The sequence below is a fragment of the Ascaphus truei genome, chromosome 5 (assembly GCF_040206685.1).
Source record: "Ascaphus truei isolate aAscTru1 chromosome 5, aAscTru1.hap1, whole genome shotgun sequence".
In the NCBI taxonomy this organism is placed as follows: domain Eukaryota; kingdom Metazoa; phylum Chordata; class Amphibia; order Anura; family Ascaphidae; genus Ascaphus; species Ascaphus truei.
The window spans coordinates 21762332-21788027 of NC_134487.1; the positions used below are offsets into that span (position 1 = coordinate 21762332).

Consider the following 25696-nt stretch of genomic DNA (forward strand, 5'->3'; position numbering starts at 1 on the left):
AACTTTGCTATTATGGATAACTTTGACCTATTCAACACAGTCATTGATCTCCAGAGATATATCAGGAAACTTTCTTTAAAAAAATTATTTTCATCTAAGAATACTATGGTTTTGATCCCCACCATGCGATCGATGATACCCGGGAGGATAGATTATCCTTTAGAGAATATGGGGCACTCTAAGATCTAATAGACTTAATGGGGGAAGAAGAGGTTGTGGACTGTGTAGACAAGGAAGAACAATTATTGTTCCTTAGAGGGACTAAACATACACTCTTCAAAAATAAGTCTATTTTTTGTCCTTCCTTCTCCAAAGGTCCACACCTTGAAACCTTTGAGAAATTGGTTGAGAAGGATTTACAAACATTGGCAAAAGGTTACTCATTTTCCACCCCTTTTTTTGATAATATGACTAAGGAGGAACGTTCACATTTATGCTCATTGAAAAAAAGATCAGACATTGTTATAAAAAGTGCGGACAAAGGGGGAGCGGTGGTGATCATGCACTCAGATACCTATTACTTGGAAGCTCTAAGACAGCTTAATGACACCCAGGCATACTCTAAGTTGGATAAAGATCCCACACAATCATATCTAGTTGAGATTTGCGATCTGTTGGACTTGGGCAGGGAGATAGGAGTTTTGACCAAACAGGAATCATCTTATCTGTACAATCCTTTTCCCACCGTACCTATTTTTCACCATCTCCCAAAGATCCATAAATCCATTGTTAGCCCTCCAGGCAGACCTATCATTTCTACCATTGGATCTTTGGGAGATGGTTTATCTAGATACGTTGATTATTTTTTACAGACATTAGTGAAAGAGCTTCCCTCATATTTGAGAGACTCTTCGGATTTGCTTCTAGATATCGAAAACATTAAATGGTTAAGCACGTTCATGTGGGTCACATCAGATGTGACCTCACTATGGGCCTCATGCAGTAAGCGTTGATAAGGGATTTATCGCCATTTTATAGGCAAAATTGGGTTTGAGATTCAGTAAGCGCCGATAAGTGCTTGATTTCGCCAGGTTTCGGAGCCGATTATTTTGTTATGGCCATTCGCCTGCCGATAAGCCTGTTTTCGCCACTGATCGCCACTTTTTTAAATCGGCTGGATTCAACAAAAAAAAACAGCTTATCGGGCCTGATCGGCACTACGAAATTTAGATGTTATGGCCAATTTCTCCCGCCAACTAAAGTTGGCAGTTTGGAGGGGAGAACGATCGCTAAGGCTGCCGGAACGGCACTTAGAAAAAAAAATCTTCTGTACATCAATGGAGTCAATGGAGCGGGGACGTATAACAGTATAGTACTGTTTACGTTTCATTGCTCACAATACAAACGTCATTTGCATTACAGTGTGGGGGCATTCCCTGCATTGTGTCACAGCTGACGTGTATTATTTGCATAACATTATACTTTTACATGTTTGCAGCATTTGCGGGTCACATTACTCATCATGTGATGATGTGCCAAGGGAAAATACTATACTCAACTCTTAAAGGAGAACCTCACATCATATCACACATTTTACTGAACTGAGCGACAATTATTTACATGATGTTACACATGTCACACATGTCACACATACACCGTATATTCATCTTCCTTTACATTACACAATGCTTGTAATGTGACACGCATCTTTAAACGTTCATGTACATCTGTCTTCTCATGTTTACATCTAGTTTTGGGTCCTCCCTATTTTCATGACGTCACTTATTGGACGCTCAATCACATTGCATGTTTACATTGTAACCGTAGCATTACAAGCACTTCAACCTAACTTATACACACATGTACAGTAATTCAGCATTGGGACACCTTGTAAACTCATTCTAAACCAACTATCCTCATTACACAAATGCATGCATATGCACACGACTATTCATTGTTGTCAACATGTCACAATAACATGCCTAATTACACATGTTACACAAAACTTTTCCCACGTCAATCTCAGCCTTTTTGCCTAATTACATGACTGACTGTTGCGTTCACAAGTGTTACATGCATTGCACATGCAACTATTTATTTGCAAGCAATGTTTCTACAAAGGTTCACGTCACATCATTGCCAAATATCATCATTCCCTGCAGAATACACACAACAAATACTTATAACAAGAACTGCACACAGCTTGCCACAGAAGTACTTAATTATGTTAATGTAACACCTTGCATTTTACTATGTCACCTGACATCATCACATACCTATTTAAAGGACGCCCATTACCTGATCATTCACAGCTACTCATTTCAAAATGTTGAGATTGTTTAGGAGACGGAGGAACATTCTTTTCTATGACATGCTTGATGATGAATAGAATCATATAGGGCAAGGGAGGGACACACCGAGGGACAGTGACAGGGACAGTCACGCGGATACGACAGGGACAGGGAGAGGGACAGGCCGAGGGACAGGTAGAGGGACAGGAGATCAGAGGAGAAGACAGAGGAGACAAGTTGTGCCTCGTCCGCGTCTGTACAGGGAGAGAACCCTGTTAGATGGGATGAGTGAGGAGGAGATTGTAAGTCGCTATCGTTTGAGTTCAGCAGCAATCTTAGCTCTTTATCAGGAGATAAGGGGAGATTTAGATTTTTTCACAGCCAGAGGTCGTGCAGTCCCTGGGCTTGTTAAAATGCTGTGCTCATTACATTATCTTGCTTCCGCGTCATACCAGACAACTGTGGGCATAGTGGGCGGGGTCTCGCAATCTACATTCTCGCGGGCCTTGACCCAGTTTCTCTATGCACTCAATAGATGCGCTAGGAATTATATTCATTTTCCTACAGAGGCGACAGAGTGGCTGGAAGTCAGGACTGGCTTTTATAATATAGCAGGGATACCATGTGTGCTGGGTGCAATCGATTGCACACATGTTGCTTTGATTGCACCTAGTCAGAGTGAGCATGTGTACCGCAATCGTAAGCACTACCATTCACTCAATGTACAGGTGGTATGTGATGCGACGATGAGGATAATGCATGTGGTACCCAAATTCCCTGGTTCCAGTCACGATTCCTCCATCCTGAGGAACTCTTCAGTCTTCCATGCGTTCGAAGAGGGACATTTTGAACATGGTTGGCTGCTGGGTGAGTACACATTTACATGTTATAACACAAAACACTTTTTTATTTAGGAATGTTGGCATTGTACAATTTGATCACTAATGTCAGCTTATGTGTGCTCCATTCATTATAGGTGACTCAGGATACGGAATTAGGCCGTGGCTCTTGACTCCGGTGCTAAACCCTCAAACTGAAGCAGAGGACAGGTACAATGCAGCCCATATATCTACAAGATCTGTTATAGAGAGGACATTTGGCCTACTCAAGACCAGATTTAGGTGTCTGGACAGAACTGGTGGGGCTCTTCTATACAAGCCTCAAAAAGTGTCTGATATTATCCTTGCCTGTTGCATTTTGCACAATGTTGCACTGAGGCACAATGTACAGTCAGACCTAGCTGAGCCTTTGGTAGACGAGCATCCCACCCATGTAGCTGCTGAAAATGAACAAACAGCCAGTGGTGGCCAGACACGCCAGAATCTCATCAATTCATTTTTTTCTTGTAAGTAAAAACATATATGTTCCAAGTTATACTTTTATAGTTACATTATGTTATCTTAACAATAATGTTTTTTTATATACCCTTCTGGTAGGACACAGATGAATATGGGTTGCACACCTTTCTTCTCTCTGCTGTGTGCACAAAGGGATGTGGCACCGGTATGTTATTGTTGCACAGGTTATATAATCCCTCTTCAATTTTACTTTAGTTGTGTGTATGTGAATACAACTGGGGTAACAAAGCACTAATATTTTAGCATTGTGTTGTTCCTTATGCTAACACAATACACATATTATGCCCATACTCATTCATGCTTCTAGTATGCTTACATACAATGTTATTGGTGCAGTGTAACATGTACATCCATATGATGTGTACACCAGGCTGATTTACATTTTGAATGTCATTAAATATACATGGTGTTGCACATTCAACACCAAATACACACTTTGCTGTGTTGTTTACGGTACTGAAGATGGCATGTCAATGTTTGCAATTTATATATTGTTCCTTTGCATTATAGGTATATCTCCAGTATGACTGATCATGGTATGTATATTTGCTGACATCTCTCATAAGATGTGCCTACCTCAATCTTCCTATAATTATTTGAAGTAAAAACCCTACATATTGGTTTTAACACAAATGTAACATACATGTACTTTCTGTATCATGTATATGCATTTAGCTACTCTTGAGCTTTCATGTGCATTGTATTAGAAAATAATTACTCACATTTCATCACATTTTATGTATGTTTCCTTATAAATTCCATTAATGTAATATAGAGGTGTTTGGAGAAAAGGGGATAACTGTACTTATGTGTTTACTTACGGGAGATCATTCATCACGGATGAAATTGACTGATCATAACACTCCATGCATGAATGCCTGTAATCACAACAATGCGTACTACATCTTATATTTAGCAATGTTGGTGTTTTGTAATGCTAGGAATTAATAGTCAACATTAATTTAAATTTGTGACATGTGTATGTATAAGTCACACGTGTGTGGATGTGTCCTACATGTACCAAGTGTAAAACTGTTAACAGAAAACACAATTTTGTCGCAAATGTTACTGTCATTTAGCATTTCTAATTTACCAATATGACAATGTTGGTAATATTTTAGGAATATAAATCACGTCACTTCATCATTATCATGATGATAATTATCAAGTATTCTCACAATTGTAACGTCAATCACGTGCACATTAGCATAGACACACTTTGTAACACAACTGTTTGTGTCTGTATCAATTTGTGTAGGATCCATGTATAACACCGACAAATGATAACACCAGCTTTATTATGGTAGCTTATATCATCATATTGACTATACTATGTATTTTTAGAACGTTTAATAAACACAGTAAACTATAGTTAGTTAGGTTAATGAAATATACACAGAAACGTACTTCATTACATGATGTTGATGTCATAATCAGAACATCATGCATTGTAGGGGACCACAACATCTGGCCAATAACATTATTTGCTACAGTCCCAAACCATTTTATCAACATACCCATGTAACAAGAGATTTTTAACAATAAATGGCTAGTTGGTTGTAAGTGTCCTTTACATTGGGAGAAGGAGTGGCTCAGTGAGTAAAGACACACACTGGCACTGAGAGTTTGAAGCAGGGGAGTCTGGTTCAATTCCCGGTGTCGGCTCCTTGTGACCTTGGGCAAGTCACTTTATCTCCCTGTGCCTCAGGCGGCAAAAAATAAATTGTAAGTTCCACGGGCCAGGGACCTCAGCCTGAAAAATGTGTCTGTAAAGCGCTGTGTACAACTAGCAGCGCTATACATGAACATGCTCATATTATAATTATTATTATTATTATTATTATTATTATTATTATTATTGTTACATAGTTTCGACAGTCATACGTTCCATTACACAATAGAATTCACAAATGTGTTAGCAGAGTGGGAATGGTTGTTATGTATAAAACACACCATGCCATAAAATGATAGTAGTCATTAAAGAACACTCAATAAAAATTCATGAGGCACTATTTTGCAACATCATTATGTTAATTAAGTGCTTATGCAATATAGGCATAAGGGTATCACATTTTTAATTGTTTGTTAATAAGCGCTGCAAGCAATATAAAATTAGTTCCATATGTAGTATAGTAGTCGGTGGCTCCTCCTCACAATCATCTCATATAAAGGTAGACTCTTCTGAAATTATACATTGGTCCGATTGTATATTCCCCGACATCTCTGAAATACAGCAAACACATGATGGTCAAATATGGCACCTTACTATATATGTATCCGTGACAACGCATTACACAGATCTATATGATTGTGTACATACACACGTCACTCACTTATATGTTAGAAGTACAAGTGTACATCAGTATGTAATGTTTCTTTAAATTTGTAGCAGGCATAACTATGTATATGATGTGAACGTTGCCTGTATACTGAAAAATGTGCGCGCACATCTTAGTGTGCGCACACACTTCACGCTTGGCTGCACTAACTGTTAGCGCATGCGCAAAACAAAGCGCACGTTGTGCGTTCAATACATCTTGAAAATACCATTAAACATAAAATCTTTATTTCAAATACAATGAATACGAAACTACATTCGTTCTAAACGAGTACATCTGTATTCTTTTTAAACAGACGTGTTTGGACAGAAAGGACGGCCGATAACACAATGCGCAAATGCAATACGTGTGACGTCATGTTAAACCAGCGTGAAACGCACGCTAACACTCCTCCCACTCAATTAACATTCGGCTAACGCCCAGTTTACGGCTACAAACACTGAGCCGCACACATGACACACTGCAGTTACCGTTACTATAACAAAACATGACAGCCAATAGGCTTTGAGGCGCGCACGTCGCTTGGGGGCGGGACTTACATCCGTAATCCTTTTTAAGGACGCCTTGGGCCATGACAAGGGTCCCACGTCATACGTGGGGGACCCGCTTTTAAATGTTGCATGATAACAAAACAGGTATGTGTTAGAGTTATGTTAAAATGTTGCTAATATGGTTAAAGGGATAGGAAAGTACGTATATTTATTCCGTCAGCAATGTGTACTACTCTTTCAGGTTATACTATATTGTATTCGGCAACAATTTCTTTGTGATCGCTACATGTTATGCAGTCTGCAATGTTACGCTGTATCCACGCATTGAAAGGGAAAATGGTGGTTAAAAAAAAAAAAAAAAAAATCATTTAAACGCACAGTCAACGCATAACGGTTGTTATATTTACCATTCTTCTAGAATTAACTCTTCGTCTGGCTGCAACTGCTCGCTCCAGAAATGCAAGGCATTTTCATCCACGCTTGACCCACCCGCTGAATCCAGTATGACACACATCTCCTCCATGAAGCGCACATAGGAATCGCCACTGCTTTCTTCAAACAATTGGTCGGGAGGTAGATTCATTTCTTCGGGTTCCCATTCCAATGCATTTTCAGCTGAAAGGCTTGGTACATAATCATAGTACTTTTGTTGTTGTACAATGTGGGTTTCAGGAATGGAGGGTGCAGATATTGCAGCAGGTATCGATTCACACGGAACAGTAGTAGCGGATCCATTGCTATTGGCATTAGGAATAAATATGCCTTTCACAACAATATATGTGCCCTCTTTCAGGGTAAAATGCTTTTCCTTTGCAATCTTCCAGAAACCATAGGTGTGTTCTAGCTTATCCTGAACACGTTCAAAAAAGTCATTAGTTGATAAAGTGAATCTTATTGAGGAACTAAAATTCCGCGCATGCCTACGGTCTTGGTAATAAGGATATTTAGCTCGAATCAAATCATAGATTTGGCGTGTGCTTGCTTTGTGTCCGCGACTGTTCAAAATTGCTTCTGAAACCATGTACTTATAACCTAAGAGGGGATTCATATGGTTAACGAATTCATCAGCCATGTCAGAGTAGCACAAAAGATGTGTGCAGTTCTGTGTTCTTTGCTCATCAAAATGATTCTGCTCAATGGCTAACAAATTCCTGTATTTCGTTTTCAAGGTCAACAAAAGTAACTACTTTTACTCCTTATTTCAAACGCCAATTGGATGTGTCCTTTTAATTGGTTTAACTTTAGTGGTTAGTGATAGGCGAATGTGGGAAAAACATGTATCATTTTTTTATCTCGTTTGTGAAAACATTCCTACACTTTTATTTCAGTAACATTGAGTTTTCTAGAAAAATAACAGAGCACTGTGTGAAAATAGTGCTTAGACAGCCATATCAGTAAATACACACACCTGCAAAATGAAATGTTTTTTTTCCCACATACTGTACATTTCTGTGTGTATTTGAAATTCTGGTTAACTACCTGTCTGCATGAGTTTAAATACGTGTGTATCTATATATATATAAATATATCTCTCTCATAAAAATATATATATATATATATATAAAGTGTATATTGTACTATATGTATAGTGTGTGTGTGTGTGTGTGTGTATATATATATATATATATATATATATATATATATGTATATATGTATATATATATATATGTATATATATATATATATATATATATATATATATAAAAAAATTATTTATTTTTTTATATTGCAGGAGTACACACAACATATTGATGGCAGTAAGTAGGCCTTGTATGAAACCTATTTAAATGGTGATAAACATGAGTGAATTAAGTAATAAACATCTGTTTGCACCCAATAATGTTAGAGGCTCACACTTAGTATAGTTGTCAAACATTAGGCCTGTATTATTAAAATAGTGTGTTTTCACAAGGAAGCATGAAGTGTATGTTTTTTGTAAATACATCTATACCAGTTTAGATAGTACTATATATACACACACACACACACACAGTGTGTGTCTGTGTGTGTGTGTGTGCATATATCAATACATACTACATATATTTTAGTATAAATTCAGAGATGTTCTTGAAACAAGAACACATAAATGATTAAAGGACAACATTACAATGGCCACCAAAGGTAAGTAATATTTAACACAAAATCCTGCTGTACACGTACAAGAAAGATGTTTGCAGTTAAATAGGTGCTTTTATAATTGCATGAAAATAATATGCACATGCAATGATTACATCAATTAACACACCCAAATGCAATGTTTTGCTGCAAAGTCAATGGCAGCTTCTCTAAACTTAGCAACTGGCTCCTGGTGGACCATTACTGAACAGACGATTTAAACATAAATATTTATAACACTATTCATTAATTAGGAGTGTTAACATTTCCAAAACTTCACGTGTACAAGAACATACTTGAAAGTTTGGAAAAAACACAGTCTTCAGCATACATACAATAGTAATTAGATAATCTGAAGTCAACAAAACAAGGCCAAAGACATATTTTGAGAATTATAACATTTATTTTTTTTTGTTCCTTTTGCGAGCGAGTAACAGGCCTGCTTGTTGTCTCTTGAATTTTCCTTTTTCTTTTGCCACCAACTTTAGGCACAACAGAGCCACTTTGAATGGCCTCTGGCACTTCACGGGCAGGGCTTGTGGCCAGTGACTCACCTACAGGGCTTTTGGGCAGTGATTCACCTACAGGGCTTTTGGGCAGTGACTCACCTACAGGGCTTTTGGGTAGTGACTGTTCACCTACAGGGCTTTTGGGTAGTGACTGTTCACCTACAGGGCTTTTGGGTAGTGACTGTTCACCTACAGGGCTTTTGGCCAGTGACTCACCTACAGGGCTTTTGGGCAGTGATTCACCTACAGGGCTTTTGGGCAGCGATTCACCTACAGGGCTTTTGGGCAGCGATTCACCTACAGGGCTTTTGGGCAGTGACTCACCTACAGGGCTTTTGGGTACTGACTGTTCACGGACAGGGCTTGTGCCCACTGACACATGTGAGCAAGTTGGTAGACACTGCACAAGTGATGGTTGGTCTGTTTCATGTGTGTCTTGTTTTGTTTTTGTCGCCTCCTTTGTAGGTGTCTGCTGCTGAATTTGTACAGATGGCAGCGGTAGGATGTGATCAGGAACCTGCACAGCAATGTCTGCTACTTGACCGGTAACATTTGGGCCTGGTGAATGAATATCAGATGAATGTGGTGAAAACTGACCTGCATGAACAGATCCTGCCTGTGAGGTGTTGAATTGTGGTACATTAGTCATTCTCCAGTAATTAGCTTGTGTTTGCTGAACAACTAATGCTTCGAATGAGGTGTTGATTTTTTGCAACTGTTTAGGCACTTCAATGAAGACTCTGTGGAGATGTGCCAATTGTGAAACTGTTTCTTCCTGCAGTGCAATCATCCTTTCCAGCACTGTCATCAGGTCAGAATGGCGACGATTTTCTGCTTCCACAATTTTTCCCTCAGAAGCTACAATTGCATCATATGTGGTATTTGCTGGACGTTTTGGCGGTAAAACAGTTTCAATTGGAACCTCTTCATGGTCACTTGCTTGTATTTGTGTGTCTATGGCGGCGGCGGCGGCATCATCATCATCATCATCATCATCATCATCATCATAATCCTCTTCATCATGTTCTACAAATAAATGTACACATTATTAAATGGCATGTTAATCTCTGCTGTGTTACTATGTAATTCTACTGTGTCAAAAGAAACAACTAACATGTTTCCATACGTTTTATAACCTCACATTAAAAACTACCTTGACTTAAGAATAATGTTTGGACTCAGTATGAAATATGAGTGAATGAAAACTTGCTGTAAACTCACAACTCCTACATGATAGTTAACATCACTAACACAATACATGTTGCCTTACACTTCATTTTCACATACACTAAGTAATCCTATTTAAAGAACATGTGCAAAACAATTAATGAACATGACAACATAACATATAGAAGAGCACATATTATATGGCCACCAACTGATACACTCACCTTCTAGGTGTGTTGAGCTGGCTGACCCAGGTGAAGACACTTGTTCCCTCTCAGGTGACACATGTCCTTCAGGGGCAACTATATATAACAATAACATAAGTTTTACATTTACATGTGTAAATATTGAACAAACAGTTATTGTATGTTCTGTATTTATGAGTACGTAACAGCATCAGTTCCTTAACCCAAAATGTGTGTGTGAAAGTGAACATAAATAGTTGTAATAACAATGTACATGCCTGTGTACTTAGAACTTTTGAGTTCCCTAACATAAAACATACTATGTTTCTGCAGTAATGCGTGAGGATAAATAGATAAAATTTGAACATAAAAATCATATGTTGTGTAGTGATATCAGTATCATAATGTACATAACTATCATGAGATGACCATTCACAATGGTTATCATGAAGGTGGTCATATTGCAAAAAGTGTTGTTTTTGGTAGAGGATTTGTGTGGTACATTAATATAAGATGTGGCACACCTGAATGTGGCTGTGACTCAACAAGACAACACATGCAGTGTGTGATAATGTGTCGTTGATAGTAGTAGTTCAACTATAGATATGAGTGTGAGGTACGGTTTGATAAGTAATGAGTTGTTGGGGCATTTAGTAGCTAAAGTGAAGCTTTCAAATGAGTGTGATTAACTTCAGTTGTGCTTGTCAGGTTGTAAGAACGGTATTCCCTTCCCCAAAAAGCCTAATCAGCCACACCTTTCAATTACTTGAAACAGGTGAAAATGGTGTGAACTAAGTTGACCCTAAAATGAGGCTGTAATTAGTGTGTGTGCTGAACCCCACCCCCTCTGTTGAAGTGTATGCTGTGATGAGATATTAATTGCAGCTGCTTTAACACAATGGTAGATGAGCTAAATAGTCGTGTGCAGTTTTTAAGTTATGAAAACAATGACATAAAATATGATACGTGTGCCTCATTATGCTGTCTGTATATGACTTAAAGCAAAAATGGACCTTTTCATAAACAACTATAGATGTGTTAGTGCAAGTGATGTTTGTAGGCCGTTGCATGCAATATATTTGATGCATGCTTAAAATAGGCAGTAATGTCATGTTTGTCGGAGTAAATTAAATAAAATACACAATAATATTCTACATATTTATGTTCTGTACCTGTAGCTAGTAATAATTTCTGATTAACATGTGTTACACATGTGTACTATCCTGTTGTTCCCCATCTTCGCCCACCATCAATTGCTTCCACTGCAGCAATGCATTTTGGGAATTCACATGTAAATGAGCACACAATGGCACGTGCTATATTAGTTACTGCTTTTAGTAGGACTACAACATATATGTCTATTTTGAGATATATATATATACAGAATCAGACATATACATATATAGATGCAGGTATGCTTATATTGTGAAAACAGTATAAAAAGCAGTGTAAATATGCAAAATAACTGTAAGCAACGACACGCCTAGTACAGTAATATTTCTCACCTGGTGGAAATTGTGAGGGATAAATTCCTATATCACGGTCACCAGGTAAGCCTTCCATGACGACGGGAAGTAATTTTGCCCGAAGCAGCTCCTCCAATGGACTTAATATGAGACGTTGTGGTGTCGGCCCACCTCCAGTGCCAGTAGCATGCACGCGTTGGTGTTGTATTTTCTTTTTCAATTTGGACCTAATATCATCAAATCTCTTGTGACAATTCCGCTTGTCCCTCACATGATTCCCACACGCATTGACACCAATGACTATTGTGTCCCACATTTCTTTTCTGCTTGCTGAACTTGTCCGCCCTTGAAAAACATATAAAATATATGAGGTAAATTAATAATAATAGAAGCACCAGTTTCCTACACTGCTAGCTGTTCCAAGAGATAGCAAACATGCTGTTTTAGGTGTAATATGTGAAGCACATGAGCATTCACTACTAAACCTATACATGTAAGCAAGGTTGCATTCATATTGTATGCAGTTATGGCAAATTGACCGCCTGTGTTTAGTTGTCCTTGTAAGGCATGATAAAAAGCTGTGTTTCCAGACTAATTAACATAGAAAGATATTCTGAACCCATATTTGCATATGAACAAAACTCAGATGACCTAGGATCACATGTATTTGAATAATAAATGTAAAGGTACACTTACCTAGTAAATGTCCATATATACTGTCATAGTGCTCCAGAATGCCAGTGACAAGAGCTGTATTTTCCTGGTCATTGAAGCGAGGATTACGTGGCTTCTCCACACGTTTCTTCCGAGCAGGTTTAGGGTCAGAGCTTGGCTGGTGCTGACTGGACTCTCCTTCTTCCAATGGAAGAGACTCCAAAAGCTGCCCGCCAGCAAGCACGCCACCACCATCCACCCCATCAGAAACTGCGCCACCAGCAGCACTCACAGCACCAGCACTCCCACTCCTAGCACCAGCACTCCCACTCCTAGCACCAGCACTCCCACTCCTAGCACCAGCACTCCCACTCCCAGCAACAGCACTCCCACTTCCAGCAACAACACTCCCACTCACAGCAACAGCACTCCCACTCACAGCAACAGCACTCCCAGCAACAGCACTCCCACTCCCAGCAACAGCACTCCCACTCCCAGCACCAGCACTCCCACTCCCAGCAACACCACTCGGTGCACCAGCAACATCACTCCCCTGAACAGTACGTTCACTCCGACGCGTACTCGCACGAGTAGCACTCCCACTCCCACCAGCATCACTCTTCCCACGCTTTGCGGGCATACTTCCAGCACTCACAAAAACCAGACAATAAATGTACAGCCAATCACACGAAACACTTCCACATATAAAACAAGACAAAGATGTACTGCACCGACACACTTTATTCGAGCAAATACCCGGTATGTACCTGGCAGATACCTGGAATGCGCCGCTCCTCACCTCTGACAAGCCCCGTTGCATTTGCCTTCCCAGCCTGGGTTCATGCCTGGCTGATGGGCGGCTGATCTGTTAAATGAGGATGATTAGGATTTAATAGGCTGCAATGCTTCGCGTGTCTACCAGATGGCATAAATTCATGTATTGTAATGCAGTGTATATATATATACTGTGCAGTATTGCAGCCAGCGGGAATAAAATGCTTCAATCCCTGCCTGAAAAATAACTCAATGTACTCGGGCAGAAAACAGTCACAAACCTCAATACACCCGGGTATACCTGAATTCGTGGGACTAGCCAAGCTCGAATAAAGTGTGTCGCCAGTGTAAACAAAACAACAATGGACAAAGCTCACCCAATACACAACAAGTCTCTCCGTCAATATGCAAATGTTCAATCAGCCAGCTCTGTGCGTCTCTCTCTCTCTCTCACTCCCAACAACACAGAGAATGATTAGCAGTACACGTTGCCTTTAAATATGGTGCGCAATCCAATACATGCTTGTTTTGCCTGATTCAGCAAGATTTGTGATTGGGCAACCTATCAGCACCCCGCCACGCACGCCGATACACCTGTGTGTGATCGGATAATCATCGTGAGAGTGGGCGGATTTGTTTTCGGGTTGATTTTGAATGTATTCGGCACTTACTGCATACGGAGAGGAAAAATCGCCATTAACATGACTAATCGGTAAGCTTGCCGATTTCACTTAATCGACGCTTACTGCATGAGGCCCTATATACTATAATTGATCACACTTTAGGCACTAAGGCTATCAGTCACTTTCTTAATCACTCTAAATTACACTCAGCACAGAGCACTTTTTTATTAGATTCAGTAATGTTTTTGTTACAGCAGAATTATTTTATGTTTGACAAACAATATTATTTAAAGTCACAGGGCACAGCTATGGGCACATCATTTGCACCTTCCTATGCTAACCTCTTCATGGGATTTTGGGAGACTACACACATTTTCAGTGATAATAATTCATTTAGAGAACATATTATATTTTACCGTCGTTTTATAGATGATTTATTATTTATTTGGAATGGTGACACAGACACTCTTCACTCTTTTTTTGAATATCTGGAAGTAAATACTTATAATTTGAAATTTACTCATGCATATCATGATCCGAAGATTGATTATCTTGATGTACATTTATATATAGATGTTGACCTAATAATACAGACAAACGTCTATAGGAAAGTTAACTCACGCAACTCCCTGCTCAGGTCTAACACTGCTCACCCCAGACCTTTAATCCAGGGTATTCCCAAAGGACAATACCTAAGACTTAGGAGGATATGTTCAACAGAACAATCTTTCCTTACCAAGGCAAAAGAACTCAAACAAAGGTTTATGAATCGAGGTTATAGAGAGAGGGACCTGGACCTTGCATTTGAATATGCATTAAACACCAACAGAAAAGAGCTTTTGGTTAGGAATAGAAACCGTAATAATAAAAATAAAGGTGGAGTTTATGCTCAGAAGGATGCAACAGACCAGCTACCACTCTTTATAACAACATATTCAAAACAGGCAGAACAAATTAGGTCTATTTTACAAAAACATTGGGCTATTTTAAAATTGGATAAAGATCTTGAAGCTTACTCAAGATCTAACCTAGAATAGTTTTTTAAAAAGCTAAAACTATTGGGAATCATGTGTCCCCTAGCCTATATTGTTCTGCAAAGAAGAATGTGAATAAAACACCTAAAGGATTCTATAAATGTGGGAATTGTAGCTCATGCAAACATGCTACACCATTGAAGTCTATAAGGAATGTTCATACAAATCAAATTTATCGCATTGAATCATTCTTGACATGTAATACCAATTTTGTGGTGTATCTACTCAGGTGTGCCTGTGGGAGTGGGTATATAGGCCGAACTATTAGACCATTAAAAGTTCGAATAAATGAACACATTAGAAGCATTAAAAAATGCGATGATAGATTTCACGGCCGCACGTCACTTTACCAGCTGCCCTCTTGGAACACTTACCTCTTTCTCCTAGAGTGCCATAGAACATATATATGCTAACATCAGGGGAGGAGATAGAGAAGCTCTACTCAATCATAGAGAGATGCAGTGGATTTATGCCCTTGGGACATTAGCACCCAAGGGCATGAACCAGGATTGGGCACTCAAACACTTTTTGAATTAACTAACCATGCCGTTCTCTCCCTTATTGTTACTATCATCAAGCTTTATACTAATTACATTTTGGTCGTTATTATTCTTGCTAAACATGTTAAGAATTGAAATGTCACATATATGATATATGATATATATATTTCTCAATAATCTGTATATACATTGATATACTAGCCTCTTTTCTCAGTACACACCTTTTGAACTCATGACAGGTACAGTAGGAAAATGCCATTAACCTTTCCACTTGAATGATTTCTGTCCACTCTACAGAAATATGCTATTGCTAAAAATCAGTGGTTGCAATTGCTCCAAAATAATCGTGAAACAATTTTGTCATATGCTGCATCTAAAATGTAAAAGATGACTCCGCTTGATTTTTCAAAGTTTGTTAAGGGAGAACAGGTGATGATAAAAACTTTCAGAAAAATAGATCCATGGCAAGCAAATTGGGAAGGACCATGCAACATCATTGATATTATGGGACAAGTGATGTTACAGTACGTGTGTAAAGGTTACCTAATTCTGTACGTAACAAACAGCAGAGTTTTTAGATCAACATGGATCAATGTAAATTATATATTTCAAAATAATGATACTGCATTGTATTTTTACAGGTCAAAGGGGATTATATGATGGAAGACCGATGGTATTGAACAATGGGATGCAAAAATAATCAATACAAGCAACGCGATGAAAAAAAAACCAATTCAACACTAGATGTTACATTCTGATCTACATCCTGTCAATCCTGACAGTGAGCACCGTTATTGCCATCACAAGGGACTGAACATTTTTTTTAATTTCATTAGGAAATAAGAACAATAGGACTATTAGTAATATGGAGAAGGGTATTAAACAATAGTTTGGAGAAAACATTAGTTATACTAGTAGAAATTAAAGAGGTTAAACAGAAGGATTCCTAGGAAGAGTGGGAAACATTAGGAAGCATAGCTAATAGCATGGATATAAATTCTTTCAAATCTGATCTAGAAACCACAGGTTTAACGGGAGTGAAAGGAATACATGTTCAGTGTCTGAATTAAATTTTGGGTGGTATGATTATAAAAACTGCCTCGGGACCTTCTGTTCTGCATCTCCAAAAAGCCACTTCAGCTCTTATAAATGGTGAAGAAAAAACTCAAGTAGTTAGAGCTTGGAGGTACAGATGGAATATGCCACTGATATTAAAGTAACGGCACAGGCTTTGCAAGGTGGGTTAAACCACTTGATGAGTTAGGTGCTCTGGTTGAAGCAGATAGCTGGGATGTAGGTTCATCTGGTTTTCAATGTTGGTTGGCCCGTACTGGTAATGGTATTGATATTGAGGCAGGCACTCAGGTTGGAGCTGAAAACTGGATGGTGGAAGATTGGAGGGACTGGTTCATGATGGTCTATTATTCAGATTGATTACTCTTGGTGCCGATCAATATCTTTGTCCTTTGAAATTTGCCATGATTGAACATATCCACCCAAGAAGGGGGCAGCAACCAGCAACCTTCCTTCTTGCTGGGACGTGGAGGTGTTCGAATAAAATAATCATTCAAACTTAAGTTGTGCCTTATAGAATTCCTCCACCCTTCCTGGTTTGATGAATTTTTATAGTACTCGTACTTGTCAATGATACACTCACAGATCTCAGATATAGTTGCCTTCTTATCTCTCCCGACTACAATTGTGAAATATATTACAAATGCATAGCTGCAAGCTGGTCTTTCGCTGCAAGGACTTGCCATCATGTCCAATGCAACACACAAAAATTAAGGTAATGTCTGAACCAGATTCTGTTAAATAGATTCAGGTTTTTAATTAAAAGAGAAACACTTACATTAGATACAGTATGAACAGTGTAAGGTAATTAAACAAAGAAACAGACATACATTTCAACTGCACTGTAGCATTTAGAGTCCCATACTGTGGGCAAGATATTAAGTGTGCCGCCTGCTGGATATGCACGTAACTGCAAAAACACAAATAATAAATCCATCTGACCACGAACAATGTTCAAGCGTCTCAAGAGTGGTTGCCACAGCACAGTGGTCTTTGTTACATGGAGTCACAATGGAGTACATGCAGAGTCACTGGGGACACTTAGATATAAAGCTGGCAGATACTTACCTAAAAAAAAAAACAGTAATAATAAATTTTAAACATAAAATCATAGATTGTAACTGTGGATAACTAGGCCCTCTCAAAGAGTGCCATTATAGGCAAATTGGCAATCAATATTAAGTTATAATTTAAAAAAAAACATTAACAATATTGATTGGATACGGATTGAAACTGGATCAATCCACCGGCAGATTTTACACCACCGAACGGATTTTGAATGGAAAGCTCGGGAAATTCTGAAAAACGGATGTTGACAGTTTTACATATTTCGAGTAATTGGCCAAACCTTGCTAATAGTGCTTTTGCCCACTCCAAAGCATAAAATATACAGAACATAAAAACACAAACATTAGCCATTTAATCCATTGATTGTCACTGTGTTTTCCTATGCCCTCAATTGGGGCAAAGATAACCACATTGACAATCAATGGATTCCCTATAATAAATAAACAATCCATTCCCAGTGGACAATTTTCATTTGTAATTTTTGCAAATTTGATTGCTTTTATGCAACTTTTATTACTTTCCTTCTAATTCTGATAGGATGTCTCATACCATTCTGACTTTAAGAATCTAAATGCCTTCCTCTTGTTTCCATATCATCCCCTACCTAGTTTTTTTTAGCCACATTGGTTTAAAGTTTATCTTTTATATTTATTACCAAAGCGTGTACAAACTAATGTGTGCTTTTCTAAGAATGTTTTAAACTGACTATTTAGCTAACACACATTCCCAGCAAGCTCAAACCCCAACACCCACCACATCATATATACTGTGTATATATATATATATATAAAAGGAGATAAGGTTTAAGGAGATAAGCAGGTCAAGACTTATTCATTTTTACACCAGACTAAAGATTTACACTAAAGCCAGCATTAGAATGTTGTATTTTACTCAAGACCCCTCAAATCTCCCTCAAGTGGTTCCAAGGACTCTGTCAGCTGTGAGCAAAATCTCCCCTGTGAGAAACCCTAACATTAGCAGCCACCTTTGGTTTCTCATCCAGTACAAATGGTCCAAGTCCAACAATGGTATTTTCACTATCAAATTTACTTTTATGGGTCACATGGCAGAATCTTAAACTCTAATATATGTTTGAACTACTGTAGATTTTTAATGTCATCAGCATAACAGTTAACCAACATTGCAGTTACTAACTGTTAATTTCCATATGTATATTTCCACTCAATTTGTATCTGCAAGACATGATCTCATTTAAATTAAATTACTGTTTAAAATGTCAGCATCAGCAGTGACAATGTTTTTTTATTATTTAGAAATTAAATAAGAGAGCAAAAGACAAAGCGTGCACAAATTATATAAAATTCAGCATGTCTTGTCAGCTGTATAGCTTTTTGTGGTAGTTATTAGAAACCGTAAAGGACATTACATAATGTAAACTTCAAGATTTAATCAGACTGCTTCATGGTATTACATTAGAATTCCAAAATTAAGAAGCATAGATGATATGCCAGAAGCTTGTTATTTCTGGAAGTATGTCAGGAATGTGATTATCATATTGATTCAGCCTATCAATGAGTTAACATTCAGCAGTGTTTATTCTGTGCCTCTGTGAAATGAAATTCGGTTCAGTGCAATATTAAATGTAAATATACATTAATATGGCATATAAATAGATAAAAGGTTACTGAAATGTGGATATAGTTCAGGATAGAAGTTGTCAAGTTACAAATACTTTTCTTATCTTTCAGTGGTACCTAAAAAGGAATTGATTTTTGTTTTAAATGTCAGTTTTGCAAGATGTATGTGTAATGTGCAGATTGAAGAGGGTAATTTCCCTTTTCATCCCAATCTGAGAATTAATAATAACTGGAGGACTGAAATATCTTCTTTAATTAGAAATATATTGAACCTGTGCACAGTGATCATCCTTATTTAATGCACCTTTCTCATTAATTTGACTAAAATAATCTAACTGATGACAGCAGTTTCCTTATTTACTTAAGAAAAAAAGAATTCTACAGTACATGAATCAAAATGTTAATTGTGCTATTAACAGCGTGTTTTAACATACCTGTTAAAGTCCACGTTGTGCATATTAGAATCATAATCCAGTACAAATGAATAGGCTATATTACATTTTCATTGTCTTACAGACATTTGATAATATCTTGAATAACTATGCAAATTTAGTACACACAACAGAGTGTATGCCAACCTCAACGCCATTAATAAATAAGCAAAAAAGCAGGGGTCCAGTACTGTTCTTTGAGATACTCCAGTTACAACTTTTGCCCATTCTGAAAAGGTTCCATTTACTGTATGACACGTCTCTGTTTATTATTCAACCAGTTTTCAATCAACGCATAAATATTTAACGAGTCTAATTTCCTTTATTTTGTAAATTAACCTTGTCTTGCACCGTATCAATAGCCTTTGCAAAATGTAAGTAGAACACATCAACTGCATTACCCTGGTCTACATTCCATCTTACCTCCTCAAAGATATTAATAGGGTTAGTTTGGCATGACTATCTTTCATAAATCCATGCTATTAGGTATTCCTGAATATTATCCCATGTTAAACCTCCAAGTAGTTCCTCACTGTCCGACTTACAGGTCTGTAATTGCCCCGTTGTGATCCAGCCCCTTTTTAAATATAGGCACCACATCTGCTTTATGCCAATCTTCTGCTGCTGTACCTGAGGAAATGCAGACGATGACAATTAATTATAATCATTTGGCTGCTACTGAATTTACAGTAGCTCCTTAAGAACAATGTCATCAAGGCCAGATGCTTTATTTAATTTAATTTTAATCAAGGTGCCTGTGCACTTCTTCCTCAGTTAATCAATTGTTTGTTAATATAGAATAGGACATTCTCCTTTTGCAATATATTTTCAATTCACTCCTCCCTAATGAATACAAAGGCAAAAGATTTATTTAATACCTCTACCTTTTTCTTATCTCCAAGAATTTGCTAGCCCATCTCACACTGAAAGGGTCCTAGATTCTATCTTCTAATATTTTTGTTATTAAGGTACTTGAAGAATTTCAGGGTTGCTTTCCAAATGTATTACAATCTTTTTTTTGTTTTCAATTTGTGCTAATTTAATTGCCCTTCTGCAACTTTCGCTTAATTCCTTATCATTCTGATATGATACCTCTGTCCCTTCTGACTTTAAGAATCTAAATCCCTGATTTTTAATTTCAATTTTTTCCCCTATCTGTTTATTTAGCCACATTGGTTTAGACTTGTTTCTTTTATATTTATTACCCAAGGGTCTAAACTGATGTGTACTTATCTAACTGTTTTAAAGATTGCACATTTATCCTTCACATTTTGCCCTGCAAAAATATCATACCAATTTATTCCTTTTCGATAATTCAAATGTTTATTAAAATCTACTTTTCTAAAATGTAAATGTCTTTGTTAACCTGTATAATATGACTTTTGATAGTTTATTTCAAATGAGACCATGTTATGATAACTGTTTCACAAATGTTCCCTGACTTGAATATTTGGGAAACAGTGATCATAACATGGTCTCATTTGAAATAAATGATCAAAAACCATATTATATGGGTTCAATAGAGATTTTATATTTTAGAAAGGCAGATTTTAATTAATTGTGGTATAATCTACAAGGAATAATTTGGGATGACATTTCTGACAGGAAAAATGTGGGAGCTAAATAGACAGTATACAACAAAAGACAGGGAAGCCCAATGCTACATCCAATTGACAAAACATATATGGTAATAAGTATAAAGTTAAATATTTTAATAAATATATTTTCTTAGTTATTTAGTCAAACGCTTTGGCCAAAGCGTCATAAGCCTTAATACCAGCGTTAAGGTATAGCCAAATTTGCAGGTCCTAACACTACACTGTAAACCTTCCCTTTTACCTCTGTATGCAGAGGAACAACCATAATAGGTCCTGTCCATACAGCAAAAGAAAACATTTACTGTGGTAAAAGGGAAGGTTCACAGTGTAGTGATTGGACCTGCAAGGGTTTAACTAAATAACCAAGAAAATATTATTATTGAAGTATTTAACTTTATACTTATTACCATATGTTTTGTCAATTGGATGTAGCATTGGGCCCTCCCTGTCTTTTGTTGTATACATTTGCCATGCTCAGTAGCACTCCTTTTGACACACACACATATATATATATATATATATATATATATATATATATATATATATATATATATATAATCAAAAATAAATAGATGATACCGTTCTGTGGCTAACGAAATGCTTTTATTTGTGCGAGCTTTTGAGATACACTGATCTCTTCTTCCGACGATGTTACAATGAATGAAGCAAAAGGTATACTTAAAAACAGTGTCTCTTGGAATGTTATCTGTGCTGTTCCTTCCCCCGGTGTGGATGTGTTTTATGGCTAGAGGTGTCAAAAGGTTACTGTGAAAGCAAGTGAAGAAAGAGTGTGTATGTGTATCAATGTGAATAAAAATGAATGGAGAGCCCACAGTATATACAGTGCTTTACACAAGGTGTGTGTGGAGTGGGAGTGGATACAGTGCTCCACACACACCTTGTGTAAAGCACTGTATATACTGTGGGCTCTCCATTCATTTTTATTCACACTGATACACATACACACTCTTTCTTCACTTGCTTTCACAGTAACCTTTTGACACCTCTAGCCATAAAACACATCCACACAGGGGGAAGGAACAGCACAGATAACATTCCAAGAGACACTGTTTTTAAGTATACCTTTTGCTTCATTCATTGTAACATCGTCGGAAGAAGAGATCAGTGTATCTCAAAAGCTCGCACAAATAAAAGCATTTCGTTAGCCACAGAACGGTATCATCTATTTATTTTTTGATTATTGAAGCTCGGCTAACACGGTACTGATACCTCTACATATATATATATATATATATATATATATATATAATAATAATCAAAAAAATTAAAAAATAAATAGATGATACCGTTCTGTGGCTAACGAAATGCTTTTATTTGTGCGAGCTTTCGAGATACACTGATCTCTTCTTCCGGCGATGTTACAATGAATGAAGCAAAAGGTAAACTTAAAAACAGTGTCTCTTGGAATGTTATCTGTGCTGTGCCTTCCCCCGGTGTGGATGTGTTTTATGGCTAGAGGTGTTAAATGGTTACTGAAAGCAAGTGAAGAAAGAGTGTGTATGTGTATCAGTATGAATAAAAATGAATGGAGAGCCCACAGTATATACAGTGCTTTACACAAGGTGTGTGTGGAGTGGGACTGGATATAAATGGTGTGGGTGGGTGTGGAAATGTGAGAGTTAGTAGAACAACTAAAAGTGTGTGTGGATACTTAGTGGTCCCTATTGGTGTATAGGGATGGAAAAACAAGGAGTATTAGTATGTGTGAGAGACAGCTGTGTGTGCATACATATAGCACAGTATGTACAGACATGGCCTTGTTGGGAGAATTTTGTGTTGTATGTGGTGGCAAGTGGGTTTATCCACACCGGGGGAAGGCACAGCACAGATAACATTCCAAGAGACACTGTTTTTAAGTTTACCTTTTGCTTCATTCATTGTAACATCGCCGGAAGAAGAGATCAGTGTATCTCGAAAGCTCGCACAAATAAAAGCATTTCGTTAGCCACAGAACGGTATCATCTATTTTTTTTTTTATTTTTTTTATTTTTTTGATTATTGAAGCTCGGCTAACACGGTACTGATACCTCTACATGTATATATATATATATATATATATATATATATATATATATATATATATATATATATATATACTGCACCGACACACTTTATTCGAGCAAATACCCAGTATGTACCTGGCAGATACCTGGAATGCGCCACTCCTCACCTCTGACAAGCCCCGTTGCATTTGCCTTCCCAGCCTGGGTTCATGCCTGGCTGATGGGCGGCTGATCTGTTAAATGATAATGATTAGGATTTAATAGGCTGCAATGCTTCGCGTGTCTACCAGATGGCATAAATTCATGAATTGTAATGCAGTATATATATATATATACTGTGCAGTATTGCAGCCAGCGGGAATAAAATGCTTCAATCCCTGCTTGGAAAATAACTCAATGCACTCGGGCAGAAAACAGTCACAAACCTCAATACACCCGGGTATACCCGAATTCGTGGGACTAGCCAAGCTCGAATAAAGTGTGTCGCCAGTGTATTGTGACAGAAACCAGGGGATGGTAATAAATTCCATATACAGGGCTCCCAGGATACTGAACAGTTTCTGTCCTGTCTAGGCTGACCAGGGCAGCCTCGTGGTACATGCACTCCATTCCACAGTTTGTCTGCTGCCTGTTTTCTGTCACCTGTCATGCTGATTAGAGATCAGGTATATTAGACCTGTTTCCTGTTTCCTCTCCCCCTCCCCAAGAGCCTGGAGGCTGGAAGGCTGCTGAACTTCAGAGGGGGGAGAAGCCTCTTCCCCAAACAGGTTCAATCATTCTGTTCGTTTGTCTAAGACTGCAAAGGTACTTATTTTCTGGTGGAAGTGGACAAGCCACTTCCAACCCTGAGTCAGGGATATCTAAGTTTAAGTTATCGCTCAGATGAGCAGCTTTTTGTTTGGCTTTGTTTTCTGTTTGCACTGTGGCAGTCTCAGTGCCTGGGACTAAAGAAACCAGGCATAGCCTGTTTAAAGGAACATTACGTGACGTCTCATCATTTAACCTACCCTAAAAGACCGTGTTCTAACAGTCCCGGACAGACGGTGGAGCCCCGGAATAAGCCGTTTGTCACATATGGTGGAGAATGCGGGCAGAACACTAAAAGGTCTGCGGGTTAAAGAACTTTGGAAAAAAAAAAAAAAAAAGTTTTTTTTTCACTGTCTCCAAACAAGATGGACGACGTGGTGAGTGCACTGGTACGCAATGTCACTGTCCAGAAAGACGCGAATGAAGCCCTGCAACAGGCGAATAAAATCCAGCAAGAAACTAATGCAAGCCAGCAAGAAACAAACCGCTTGCTGAGAGAGGAGCAACAACGGTTCGCCCAGGGCTTGCAGCAGGAACTCGAGATCCTGAGGGGGACTATCAGTAACCTTCCACTGGCAGAGGCAGCCCCAGTCCCGAAAATGGCCAGGGCAAGCCACTACCTTCAGAAGATGGGACCCTCGGATGATGTGGAAGCCTATCTTCTCACATTTGAACGCACGGCACAGAGAGAGGGATGGCCAGAAGCTGAGTGGGCTGGTCTAATCGCACCCTTCCTAAGCGGCGAACCCCAGAAGGCTTACTTTGATCTAGAGCCAGCCGAAGCTAACGTCTATGCAAAATTGAAGTTCGACATCCTCGCCCGCCTCGGCGTAACCACGGCTGTTCGTGCCCAAAGGTTCACGCATGGTCCTTCACGATGGATAAAGCCACCCGAAGCCAGATGTATGACCTCATCCACCTTGCCCGGAAGTGGCTACAACCCGAGATCAACTCAGCAAGCCACATGGTGGAACGGTTGGTCATGGACCAGTTCTTGAGGAAACTTCCCTCTGCCTTACGCCGTTGGGTCAGTCGGAGTGACCCCCACAATGCGGATGAGCTTGTGGCCCTCGTAGAAAGGTACAATGCAGCAGAAGAGCACCCGCAACCCACAGTCGTGGAGAAAACCCACTACCCGAGGTTCCAGGACTCTTCCAGAGAAGGTAAAAGGGTACCGGGGTTAAGCGGCGCTGAAGAGCGGCGACCACCTTCACGCAGAACCAGCAACAGTGGCTCGCACACTAAGGGCAATAGCCAACATGGGGAGCCGGGCTAAGGCTCTAAGTGGGACACAGACTATGTACCTAAATGTGTAAATTGTTATGAGAGGGGCCACACAGCAAAAATCTGCCCACTAAATGATGAACCCATGCAATGCAACAGCGTGGAACCTTATTCGCTGTGGTCCCAATGTATGGGCCCTAGCCCAGAGGACCCCTTGAATAACCATCTGTGGGCATTTGTAAAGGTTAATGGTAAGAGGGTTTGGGCACTTCTGGACTCTGGGAGCATGGTCACACTAGTGTCCAAATACCTGTTGCCTAATTAAGAAGAAACAGGTAAACAGTTCACAAAGAGTGTCAATTTGTTGTATACACGGGGATAATCATGAATATCCCACTGTTGGTGTTTTTTTGAAACAGAGTTTGG

General features: G+C 38.6%; 1 protein-coding gene across 1 annotated transcript; it reads right to left on the minus strand.

Annotated features, from left to right (window-relative positions):
• Nucleotides 1–242: 242 nt before the first annotated feature.
• LOC142494632 (uncharacterized) lies at nucleotides 243–10608 on the minus strand. The gene is made up of 4 exons (XM_075599063.1): nucleotides 10435–10608; nucleotides 9203–10069; nucleotides 8870–9142; nucleotides 243–331 (listed from the first exon to the last, which is right to left on the minus strand). The coding sequence occupies exons 1-4, from the start codon at nucleotides 10529–10531 to the stop codon at nucleotides 243–245; spliced, it is 1326 nt and encodes a 441-aa protein (XP_075455178.1). The 5' UTR covers nucleotides 10532–10608.
• Nucleotides 10609–25696: the final 15088 nt, after the last annotated feature.

Bases quoted from the DNA above. Each gene is read 5' to 3' on its own strand.
- LOC142494632 (XM_075599063.1), bottom strand. From the start codon at position 10,531: ATGTTATTGTTATATATAGTTGCCCCTGAAGGACATGTGTCACCTGAG. The intron at 10,070-10,434 runs GTGAGTGTATCA...ATTTATTTGTAG, and splicing joins CAGCTCAACACACCTAGAAG to AACATGATGAAGAGGATTAT. The intron at 332-8,869 runs GTATGTATGCTG...AATTTCTCAAAG, and splicing joins CAGATTATCTAATTACTATT to GTTTCAAGGTGTGGACCTTT.